This window comes from Mauremys mutica, chromosome 6 (genome assembly GCF_020497125.1).
Source record: "Mauremys mutica isolate MM-2020 ecotype Southern chromosome 6, ASM2049712v1, whole genome shotgun sequence".
Classification (NCBI taxonomy): Eukaryota; Metazoa; Chordata; order Testudines; family Geoemydidae; genus Mauremys; species Mauremys mutica.
The window spans coordinates 115,456-127,890 of NC_059077.1; the positions used below are offsets into that span (position 1 = coordinate 115,456).

The 12,435-nt window shown below is 49.7% G+C and overlaps 1 protein-coding gene across 1 annotated transcript in view; it reads left to right on the forward strand.

Annotated features, from left to right (window-relative positions):
• Nucleotides 1-901: 901 nt before the first annotated feature.
• Nucleotides 902-12,435, forward strand: part of LOC123373220 (myosin-IIIb-like) — a 142,690-nt gene continuing 131,156 nt past the window's right edge. The window contains exons 1-6 of the mRNA XM_045022086.1: nucleotides 902-1,110; nucleotides 1,740-1,805; nucleotides 2,605-2,735; nucleotides 7,801-7,903; nucleotides 10,858-10,960; nucleotides 11,045-11,201. Coding sequence (XP_044878021.1) covers nucleotides 982-1,110; nucleotides 1,740-1,805; nucleotides 2,605-2,735; nucleotides 7,801-7,903; nucleotides 10,858-10,960; nucleotides 11,045-11,201 — 689 coding nt within the window. The 5' untranslated portion in view covers nucleotides 902-981. The remainder of the gene's footprint in view (nucleotides 1,111-1,739; nucleotides 1,806-2,604; nucleotides 2,736-7,800; nucleotides 7,904-10,857; nucleotides 10,961-11,044; nucleotides 11,202-12,435) is intronic.

Consider the following 12,435-nt stretch of genomic DNA (forward strand, 5'->3'; position numbering starts at 1 on the left):
CAGCCCCATTATGTGAAAGTCGTGGTTAGAGCTGGACCCCAGACTTCACTGCCCTGTGGCCAGGGCCGGTGCAAGGATGTTTCACGCCCTAGGCGAAACTTCCACCTTGCGCCCACCCCCACCCCCGCCCTGAGGTGCCCCTCCCGTGGCAGCTCCCCCCTCTACTCTGAGGCGCCCCCCCCACAGCAGCTCCCCACCCCGCACCCTCTGCCCTGAGGCACCCTCCCCCGCCCCAGCTCACCCCTGCCCCGCCTCCTCCCCGAGCACGCCGTCGCTGCTTCACTTCTCCCGCCTCCCGGGCTTGTGGCGCCAATCAGTTTAGGTACCGCAAGCCTGGGAGGCGGGAGAAGTGAAGCAGCAACGGCATGCTCTGGGAGGAGGCGGGGCAGGGGTGAGCTGGGGCGGGGAGTTCCCCTGCGTGCCCCCCCACTTTACTTGCTGCAGGTGGCCCTCCCCGCGCTCCCCTGCCCCAGCTCCCTCCGCCTAAATGCTGGCGGCGACCAGGGCGGCCGAAGATCCGGCCACTGTGGTTGCTGCCGAAGAAAATGCCACCCCCCAAATCCTAGGTCGCCTAAATGGTTGCACTGGGCCTGCCTGTGGCCTGGTGGTTGGGAGTCACTCCTTGGGCAAAAACGAGGCGTCCTTGTGACACCTTAGAGACTAACAAATTTATTTGGGCATAAGCTTTCCTGGGCTAAAACCCACTTCATTGGATGCATGGAGTGGAAAATACAAGCTGTAGGCTCCTAGAGACTTTTTTAGTGAGAAAACCATGTTGTCAAGCAGAGCTTGGCTGTGGGGAAGGAGGAAGGGAGCGCGCAGGGGGAGTGGGCTGAGGTGGGACTGCCCGACCCAGGGCAGGGCTGGGGGCCAGAAAGGGAGGAGCCGACGGACACGCTGAGCGGGGCCGAGTCTCGAAGGCTCCTGGGCGGAAGCTCGCCTGCGGTTGCCGGGTCGGGCTCAGAGCCAAGCCTTGCTGGGATGGTGCCTCCTGGGGAGCCGGGGCCGCTGGCCTGCGGCGGGACTGAAGATCTGGCTGCCCTGGAGGAGCTGGACGAGGCGAGGTTGCTTCAGAATCTGAGCGGCCGCTTCCTGCAGCAGCGGGTCTATGTGAGGGGGGAGCCGGGGCCGGGGCCGGGGCCGGGCGGGGGGAGGGGTCTCCCCTAGCTGGGAAATGACTGGAGGGTGGGAGAACCGACCCCCGCGGGACACCAGGTGGAGGTGGGGGGCTGGCGCTGGAAGTGCGTAAGGGACAGCGGGGGGCAGGAAACCCCGCGGGACATCGTGTGACGCTGTGTGTGTGAGTGAGAGTGAGAGAGAGAGAGGGGGGGGCGCTGAGGCGGGAGACCAGGGATGGGGGAGTAGGTGACCCCACGGGACATTGGTGGGGTGGGGTGGGGTGAGAGACCAGGAGCGTGTGGGCAGTGCTTAATTTGTGCTGCTAGGGCTGAGCCCCAGCACCCCTATGATTGCAGCCTCAATTATGCAAATAAAAAAAAATGCTTGAGCCCTGGGGTACCTCTTTCGTTACAAGTACTGTATCTGGTGGTGGAGGGAGACCCAGGGGAACACTGGAGGTGTTGGGCGGGAGACCCTGTGAGCACTGGGGGGAAGTTGGGGAGAGAGACCCCATGGGACATGGTTTCCTCGCCACTCCTCAGTAGTGTAGTGCAAGGGGTCCATGGGGCACTGTGCAATGTTTGCTTACCTGGTTGGTGGGAATTTTCCTTTTACATCAGACATATATTGGGGACATTCTGATTGCGATGAACCCGTTCCAGAGTCTTCCGCTCTACGAGAAACCAGTAAGTGTCCCCTCATTCCAGTGTATGGTGTGAGGAGCATGAGTGTGTGGTGTCTCATCCTGGGGTGTGGGGGGGAGATGCAGGTGGCCCTTCTAGGGGGCGGGCCAGACAGGGAACAGAGTTGTGCACAAGTGCACCCTTTGCTCTTGATGTTTGAATCACATTACTTCTCTGTGAAGTTATATTGTTACCTGTAAGAAATGTGGCTAGTTGGGCTTTTGTAGGAGGCGTTTCCATGTACTTTTGAGTTCCTATTTTTTTTCAAAATGTAGTAAGTCTCATATGGATTTTGTCAGCTTTGTTTTGATTTCTCTGTGTCACCCATGGCTCTAGGCACTTCATCCTATTTGAAACAAAATATTTTAGAATGTTTTAAATCTACAATGTACTCATTGAACTGACCATCCAGTAGTAAAAAACAATCCTGCTTGCAGCAACCCTCACGTCATTCCTCCTGTTTACACCCTACCCTTGCCATCCTACCCACAAATGCTCAAGAACAGAGATGACCTTTACAATAAGCCAGAGGTTCTAAGCAGGGCAGTGGCATGGGGTTCTGGGGCACGTTATGTTTCTGGAAATCTTCATCTGACATATGGTGTATTGTTTGATCTGCTCTATCAAACCCTGGAAAATGTAATCTAAACTACATATTTAAAAAAAAAAATAAACCAACAACTTTGATGGCTTCTCCCTCCCTTGTCTCAGTGGCTAGCCGAAGTGAGGAGGGGAGAATTTACCCTCTGTCCCCTAACTGTTCTGGTATTTCACTTTAATTGAATTCTCCCCCTGCTCCCAGGTATCAGAGAAATATCATAACCATGACAAGGGCACCCTACCCCCTCACATCTTTGCTATTGCTGACAGAGCATACCAGGCCATGCTGGGGCATCTGGCAACAGGACCTCAGAACCAGTGTATCGTCATCAGGTAAGAGAAAGCAATTCAAAATATTTGTAAGTCTCCATATCGTGGGACAGTATGGTCTTGTCAGACCAGCATCACTGAAAGGGAGAGCAGACAAGATGGAACTATCAACTTTGCACCCTCCAGTCTGTGGCCAGACAAATTAGAGGATTGGGCCAAAAGAAATCTGATGAGGTTCAACGAGGACAAATGCAGAATCCTGCACTTAGGACAGAAGAATCCCATGCGCTGCCATAGACTAGGGACTGAATGGCTAGGCAGCAGTTTTGCAGAAAAGGACCTAGGGGTTACAGTGGACTAGATGCTGGATATGAGTTGCCAGTGTGCCCTTGTTGCCAAGAAGGCTAACGGCATTTTGGTTGTATGAGTAGGGGCATTGCCAGCAGATCAAGGAACGTGATCATTCCCCTCTATTCGACATTGGTGAGGCCTCATCTGGAGTACTGTTTCCAATTTTTCCACATCATTCTTGTAGTGTGGGGCCCAGAACTGGACAGAGTCCAGCAGAGGGCAACAAAAATGATTAGGGGACTAGAGCACATGATTTATGAGGAGAGGCTGAGGGAACTGGAATTGTTCAGTCAGAATGAGGGGGGATTTGATAGCTGCTTTCAATTAACTGAAGGGAGGGTTCCAAAGAGGATGGAGCTACACTGTTTTCAGTGGTGGCAGATGACAGAACAAAGAGCAATGGTCTCAAGTTGCAGTGGGGGAGGTCTAGGTTGTATATTAGGAAAAACTTTTTCACTGGGAGGGTAGTGAAGCACTGGAATGGGTTACCTAGGGAGGTAGTGGAATCTCCTTCCTTAGAGGCTTTTAAGGTCAGGCTTGACAAAGCCCTGGCTGGGATGATTTAGTTGGGGATTGGTCCTGCTTTGAGCAGGGGGTTGGACTAGATGACCTCCTGAAGACCCTTCCAACCCTGATATTCTATGACCCTCTAAGGATGGAGATTCCACCACCTCCCTAGGTAACCCATTCCAGTGCTTCTCCACCCTCCTAGTGAAATAGATTTTCCTAATATCCAGTATTAAATTCTGCAAAAATTGAAGGGAGCCCCAGTACGATGATGGCCTGGGGTTTTGGCCAGATGTGTCTTATTGAACAGTGCTCCCAGGGAGAGGAAATGATAGGGAAAGAATATATGTGTCTGGGGCAGACATGCTTTGGGATCACAGATCACTTGGGTAATAAATACTATCAGGCTCTGAGTTAGAGAATGGATGGCAGCTCTTGGAGTGTGTGCCTGGACAATTAGGTACATCAGTGGTGAGAAATAGTAGTAGGAAACTCACCCTTTCTTTCCAGACAAGGACCTGGCTACAATGATCCGCTTGTTTTCACCTTCAGCTTGGATAACTGTAACTCGCTGTATCTGTAGAAGCAATGCAAAGATGGAAGTGGTGTGCAAAATCCAGCTCTCTACCATCTCAAGGGGATGGGCTGCTGCAAATACTTTACACCTGTGGTCTGATCCCTCAGCTGCTTCCCAGCCTTCTTCCATTGCTTGTTTGAGGTTCTGATATTCAGTATCCTCAGTGGTTCAGGACCAAGCTTAATTTGCAAACGCATCTCCATCCACAACCTATTTGAGGGCACTGTTTTTCTGGAGGAATACAGCTGCCAAAGCCCATGGTGAAGTGCATGAGAGATGAAAGTAAATATTTTTGGGTGAGGTAGTTCAAAGTGGGTCAGACTCCCAATTAGCTCAATCTCCACACTGAAGTTTGCTGTAGGTGCCTCCTCTTTGGGAAGAGTAGCTCCTACTGTAACTAGTATAAGGAGGATTAAAAAAACAAAATACAACCTTATTCTCAAAGTTGAGGCTCCTATAACCACAGAGTCAAGGAAGGAAGAAGAGCAGAAACCACCCCCTCATCCCCACCCCCCCGAGCCCTTTAGAGATCTGGCTATGGAGATCTAATTGACCTGGGATGCTCTAGACACTACAGCAATGGGCAGTATAACATAGATAGATATAAATGGAGTGAATTTGCTGTGGAACCCTGACATGAAAAACAGGGAACCCCATGATGTCATCATTAGACTTAGTGGAACTGTACAGGGCAGTAGAGGGAACCAGCTGGAGGCAAAAGCCCTTTGGGCAGGACTGAGGGAGCACAGCTGCTGACTGAGGGCCCATCTTTAGTCAGCAGCGCAGAAGTAAGGATGGCAATACCATATCATGCCATCCTTACTTCTGCGCTGGTGCTGGCGGTGACTCTCCCTTCAGAGCTGGGCTCCTGGATAGCAGCCACCACTCTCCAGCTGCCCAGCTCTGAAGGCAGCGCTGCCACCAGCCGCAGTGCAGAAGTAAGGTTAGCAGTATTGTAGTTCCCTGCACAAAACCTTGTGATTTCCTTCCCCCCCCCCAACTTTTTTGGGTCAGGACCTCTACAATTATAACACCATGAAATTTCAGCTTTAAATGGCTGAAATAATGAAATGTACGATTTAAAAAATCCTATGACTGTGAAATTGACCAAAATGGATGGTGAATTTGGTAGGGCTCTAATATCTATCTGTCTATCTATCTCAGGTTATTAACTAGCTTCTCCAGTGCTAGAACAGGAAGTTCATGGTTTGTGTTATCTGCAAAGGCAATAACTGAGAACACTTAGTGTGAACAAAGATCAGGGGGAAGGGAAGGCACCCTTATTACACATAGCTAAGGCTACGTTTTAGTCATGGGTATTTTTAGTAAAAGTCATGGACAGGTCACAGGGCCGTGACTCTTTCTTTATTGCCTGTGACCTGTCCATGACTTTTACTAAAAATACCTGTGACTAAATCTTACCTGCTGGGAGGGGGGTGCTCCTGAAGACTGCTGTGGGAGGGCAGCCTGGCCCTGTGCCCCGAGTTGCTGCTGCAGGGGGTAGCCTCGGGTCCCCCTGCCACCGCCACCAGTACGAGCGAGGGACAGCCTGGGGCCCCACCGCCTCCACTGCTGGTCTGGGCAGGGGAGGGCCCAGGGCCCTGCCAATGCTGGTTTGGGCAGAGAACGGCCTGGGGCCCTGGGACCCCACTGCCTCTTGTCCCGGACCGCTGCTCCAGGGCAGTGCTGGGGACCAGCTGCCTGGGCTGCCAGAGCAGTGGCCGGTGCAGCTGGCCCCGGGGCTTCCCCAGCTGCCAGGGTGGTCCTGGGGTCAGCTGCACCAGTACTGCAAAATTCACAGTGGTCACAGAAGCTGTGACTTCTATGACCTCCATGAATGCCCGTCGAAGTAGCATATAGTATTGGGGCAATGTTTTATTCCGTTGCTTCTGGGCACACATATTGTCACACAGATGAGAGGTCCCATCTTCAGCTGACCAGGAAATAGTATGGCCTCTGTGATCTGTACATTCCTCACTACTCAGATTAGTCACTGCAACTGACTCTCTGCTGGGTCCGAATGCAAACGTGTCTCAGAGACTTCAGCTGGCGCATTGCGTAACAGCCATCTCCTAAGTAACAAAGGTAGATATGATCACATTGCCCTGTTCTCTGAATTCCACTGTCTCCATTCCTGCTGGTGTCAGAGCTAAATTAAGTCCTCGCCCTAATATGCTTTGCTCTAGGGCCTGGCCAACTGGGAGGTAGTCTCATGTAGCTGTATTCAGCGTGCACAATACAGGGGACAGAGTTATCTCAGCAGCAGGCTCTGGTGATGGAACTCCCTGTCAGAGGGCAGTGTTGAGACCTACAGAGCCTTTCCTCAGCCGTGGCTCCCATTAAAATTAACCAGCTGCCCCAACCCTGCGACCTGGGGAAGGGCAGGCACTACATAGTTCCTGATTCCTAGAGCTTATATTCTGTCTTTTTATTCTATATTTGTGTGATACCCAGCACACTGGGGGCTCTGATCCATGACTGGGGCTCCTGGATAATGCCACAATATAAATAATAATGGGAAGCTAAATGCCCTCAGTTTCTTTGTAGCTGTTCAGTGCTTAAGTGCATAGATGAGTGCCCTAGAAATATCATAAAGAGAAGGTGGTTTTAGTGATTACTGTGTAGGGCCACGAGCATCCAGTGGAAGTCTGGGTGGGTCACAACCCCCTCTTGGAAACTGGTGTGTCTCTGTAACACAGTAACAGAAGGCTGGGACTTTTCCTCTTTGCTGAGTGCCAAACTGGCACACTGTCCCCCTCCCCCACATACCAGAGCAACACCCAACCACCTGGCTGTGTGTTGACCCTAGATTTCTGTCCAGCCTGGTGCATGTCAAACCAAGATGGTCTCCCTTTCTCCTTTGCTGCTGTCCTGTGTCTTATTTAGAGAGAGAAGTTCAGGTCACCAGGCCCCCCCACCTGAATCCCAGGAGTCTGTTTGCCCCAGCACTCCAGTAGACTGTACATCACCCCTCCACTACACCCTGTAGCTACAGAGAGCTGCAGAGCAGAAGCCACACCTGGGACACAAAGTGCAGTGCCCAGGTGTGTAAACAGTCCTGCCCTTTGGAGTATGTGTGCTATTTCCTGCTTCTGCTTTGTGACTGACAGATCTTCACACAGGATGAAGTCCTAGTGCACATGTCCTGTCACGGGACCACAGCCCAATTACGGACATTGAAGCAGTGGGACGAGTTCTGCTTGTAAGGGTGGGGAGGGGAGGAAATGCCTAGTATATGTGACGGATTCAGTGAGACAGGTGCCTTTCAAGGTCATTCCTCCCTCTTTGCCAAGAGCTGGGGACACTAAGAAATTCCTTTTGGCCCCACTGCTTAAGGGGCTGCCCAGTGGGTCAAGTTCACAGATAGGTGGGAGACAATGTCAGTGTGGGTAAGAGCCCTCCATCCCTAGTGTCAGAGAAGAATTTCAAGTGGAGGGTGTTAAATTGCTACACTGTGTGTGGAGGCTTACTAGGGGATCAGTGCCCTATAGAACCTGTTGCCATGGGGGGATGGGTAAAGGTAGTGCTAATGTGGGCACTGCCAGTAGGAGGCACCTGGAGCTGTGCAGTAGTATTGGTACATGGGGTGTGTTGGTTCAGAGAAAGGGGAGATGCACTGAGGCATAAGGGGAACAGCAGCTGCGTCCTTGTGTTGGTAGTTTCCTGTCCTCACCCTCTGCTCTTTTTTGACAGCGGAGAGAGTGGTGCAGGGAAAACCGAGAGTGTAAAGCTACTGCTGCAACACATCATGCACCTGTGCAAGGGCAACTCACAGCTGGAGCAGCAGATACTGCAGGTGAGTCACTGAAACAGAATGTGGGGGTACAGACGGAGGGATGGCCACAGAGCAACTCATAGTTGGCTCAGGGGGTTCTACAGATGAGTCACCTGGTAGTGGCAAAAGCACAGGGTAAATGAAATCTTAGCAATAGTATAAATCCAATACTAGATTGTCAGTCATGTTGTAGACAAGACACATGGGTTCATTAAATATTTGGCAAGAAGCAGGATGATCTACTGATTACTGAAATAATTTCTATTCCGTCAGTAATTAGGGAGGATGTTGAGCAGCATCTGTTCAAGTTAAAGATTTCTAAATCAGCAGGACCAGATAAGTTGTATCAGAGGCCTGGTCCACACTAAAAAGGGGGTTCGAATTAGGGTACGCAAATTCAGCTACGGGAATAGCGTAGCTGAATTCGAAGTACCCTAATTCGAACTACTCACCCGTCCAGACACGGCGGGGTCGAACTCCGCGGCTCCCCCGTCGACTCCACCACCGCCGTTTGCAGTGGTGGAGTACCGGAGTTGACCGCGGCGCTTCTGGAGTTTGAACTATCGCGTCTAGATCAGACGCAATAGTTCGAACTCCGAGAAGTCGAACTCACCGCGTCGACCCGCGCAGTGAGTATGGACCTGCCCTAAGAATATTAAAAGAATCAGCGAAGGAGTTCTCTGAACCGTTATTGTTTTTTATTATATCTTGGAACACTGGGGAACAGTCTAGTCCAGTGGACTAGAAAATATCCAATGTTGTGTCAGTATTTAAAAAGAATAAACAGTATGTCCCTGGTCATAGGCTGGTTAGCCTGATGTTGATCCCAGTCAAAATCATGGTAAGGCTGGTATGGGATGCAGTCAGTAAAGATGCTGTAGCTAAGAGGGCAAATATGAGCATTGAATGTATGTGGAGGGGAGTATCAAGTAGAAACAGGGAGGTGGCATTGCTTCTATATACAGCATTAACAAAACCATTACTGGAATAGTGTGTTCAGTTCTGGTGTCCACTCCTCCAAAAGGATGCTGACCAATTGGAAAGGGTTCAGAAGAGAGCTACAAAAATGATTCAAGGTCAGGAAAACCTGCCTTACAGTGAGAGACTAAAGAAACTCTTTAGGCTGGGGATCGACTGGCTAAGCAGCAGTTCTGCAGAAAAGGACCTGGGGATTACAATGGGCGAGAAGCTGGATATGAGTCAGCAGTGTACCCTTGCTACCAAGAAGGCCAACAGCATATTGGGCTGTATTAGTAGGAGCATTGCCAGACGATCAAGGGAAGTGATTATTCCCCTCTATTCGGCACTGGTGAGGTCCAGTTTTGGTCCCCCCACTACAGAAGGGATATGGACAAATTGGAGAGAGTCTAGCGGAGGGCAACAAAAATGATTAGGGGGCTGGGGCACATGACTTATGAAGAGAGGTTGAGGGAACTGGGTTATTTAGTCTGCAGAAGAGAAGAGTGGGCGGGGGGAGGAGGAGGAGATGGAGCTAGGCTGTCCTCAGTGGTGACAGATGACAGAACAAGAAGCAATGGTCTCAAGTTGTAGTGAGAGAGGTCTAGGTTGGATATTAGGAAACACTATTTCACTAGGAGGATGGTGAAGCATTGGAATGGGTTAGCTAGGGAGGTGGTGGAATTGCTATCTTTAGAGGCTTGACAAAGCCCTGGCTGGGATGATTTAATTGGTGTTGGTCCTGCTTTGAGAAGTGGGGTGGACTAGATGACCTCCTGAGGTCTCTTCCAACCTTAGTATTCTATGATAGCTCAGACTATTTATTTAGTTTATCCAAGAGAAGCTAAATAGGTAACTTGATCATTGCCTACGTTTACCTACGTGGGGGGAAAGAGATTTCTGATAGCAGAGGTCTCTTTAATCTAACAAACAAAGGCATAACAAGATCCAGTTTCTGGACCCTGAAGCTAGACAAATTCAGTCTGGAAATAAAATACACAAATTTAACAAAAAGAACGAGGAGTACTTGTGGGACCTTAGGGTGCCACAAGTACTTCTCGTTCTTTCTGCTGATACAGACTAACATGGCTACCAATCTGAAACATATTTAAGTGAGGGCAATTAACCATTGGAACATCTGACATAAGTATGTGATGTATTCTTCATCACTTGAAATACAGTATTTTAATTCAAGACTAGATATATATATTTTTTTAAAAGGAGGTGCTATAGCTCAACCAGAAGTTAGGGGCTTGATGGAGTGATTACTGGGGTAGTTTCTCTGGCCTCTTATGCAGGAGGCCAAATTAGAGGATCATAATGGTCCCTTCTGGCTTTAAAATCTATGAATTGCAGCTGGAGTGTTGGAACCTGCAGGTGAGTCACTACAGGAGGTTGGGGGCACAGGGCAACCTGTAGTGGAGCTTTCTCATATTTGCAGATGATCATGTATTATCATCCCTTCCATCCCATCATTATTAGCCAAGCTTGACAGATTTATTTTCTGAGTCCTATAACTCAGTCCTTCTGCCCCATATTAATTTCTCTCTCTGCTGTGAACTTCCCTCAGTGAGTCTATCTTTCTGTCATTGAGTTCCCCAGAACTGCACACAGTATCCTATCTGGGGCCATCCATGAGAGGGACCCCTCCTCACCCTCACTGATTGGTGGGAGTGGGAGGCTTCTGGGATTGAGGGGCTGAGGGCAGAATCCCAAGGGTTCTCTCCAGGACCTGACACTGTCTCCTCCTTGCTCCAGGATGTGGTGCCTTTGCTTATACAGTCCATGGTTGCATTGGATCAGTTTGCTGCTGTGTGCATTTCCAGCTGCATTTGAGCGACTCAAATCTTTTTTTTTTTTTCCCCCTCCTCTTTGGCTCCTCAAGAGGCCATGAGGCTGTTTCACATGATACCTCTGATACCTTCTGCAACCTAGTTGGGCCACTGTAGATGGGAGGGGACATTAAGGGTTCCATGTTGCTTAGACCTTCCCATCAACTCTGTCCATTTCCCTTCCAGGTGAACCCATTGCTCGAAGCCTTTGGCAATGCACAAACAGTGATGAATGACAACAGCAGTCGCTTTGGAAAATACATGCAGTTGAGGTTCCAAAGGAGTACAGGTGAGACCTAGGACTAGGTCTCTGGGTGTGTGGAACCCGCCATCTGTGTGCTGATTTCTTTCCTTCTGCCCCTTCCCCATGTAGTGAGGGGTGCCAAGCTGAGTGAGTATCTGCTAGAGAAGTCTCGTGTGGTGCAACAAGATGCTGGAGAGAGGAATTTCCATGTCTTCTATTATATGTTTGCTGGGCTCACTGCAGAGGAAAAAGACATGTATGGGCTGCTAGATCCCTCGTTGTACAGGTATGTGAGTGGCAGGTCCTGCTCTGGCTTCTCAGTGGAGTGGAGGTCAGAATAAGGGGCTCCTACAGCCCCATAGGGGAGAGAGTGGGGAAGAGGATTTGACTTGGTGTGAGGGTTAGGTAATGAGAAGAGAGCACAGGGTTGGGGGATTGTCATGGAAGGCTGGAGCTGGGCTCTGAATGGAGACATAGTGTGGTCTAATGGATGGGACGCTGGTCTGGGACTCAGGAGACTTGTGTTCTGTTCCTGGATCTGCCAGTGACCTGGGGAAATCACTCCCCTCTCTGTACCTCTGCTTCCCCTACCCTATGTCTGCGCTGTCTCTGGGGCAGGGACTGACTCGCTGAGACTGCCCTGCACAATGCTCTCATATGAGATGTGTGGTGTACTTGGGGTACAATCAGGACTGAACAACTGTGTCCCGTCAGCTCTCCTACATGGGGTGCCTTTTACGTTGCCATGCTGTGAGAGCTATCACTCCTGGTCTGTTCACACACAGCTTCCAGCATATGAGTTATTCCCAGTTATATTGTATGAGTGCCATAGCCAGCTACTCTTGAATTACACTACAGAGCAACACCAGCAAACTCCCAGTCCCAGACTTTCTGCAGAGATGTGTGCCTTGTACTGCCTAGCTCTCTTCTGGACAACACAAGCTCATATGAAGTCCGTCATTTTATTAATACAAAATAATATGTGCAAATCCTGTTATCCCAAATGGAATTTCCCATACACTTCAATTCAAACACACGGGTTTAGATAAAACACTAAAACAAGTTTATTTATTTCAAAAGGATAGATTTTAAGTGAATACAACTCATGAGGTATAAAGGTTAGAATTGGTTACAATAAAAATAAAAGTAAAACACAACTAATGCCTAACAACAAACTTGAGCGAATTCAAAGCAAGGTCTCTCTCACCACATGTTTCAGCAGTCTTACAGTCAGGATCCCTGCCCCTTCCTTTGTTTGTCAGGTACCGTGGACACTGTGGGCAGAGAGAAAGGGAACAATGATGTGGGGTGTCTGCCCTCCCTTGTTATAGTTCTTTGCCTTCTTTGAGATGCATCTCCAGCTGAGGTTCAGGAGACAAAAAATCTTTGAACGGAAACCCCAAGCTGTTACTTTTTAAGATGTAGATTTTTTTTTTTTGCTCATGTGGCTTTTCCTGCCAATGTATAGCCATTTAGTGGGTGATGGCCTGTTTGGCCTATTTACACCTGGCTGAGGCATC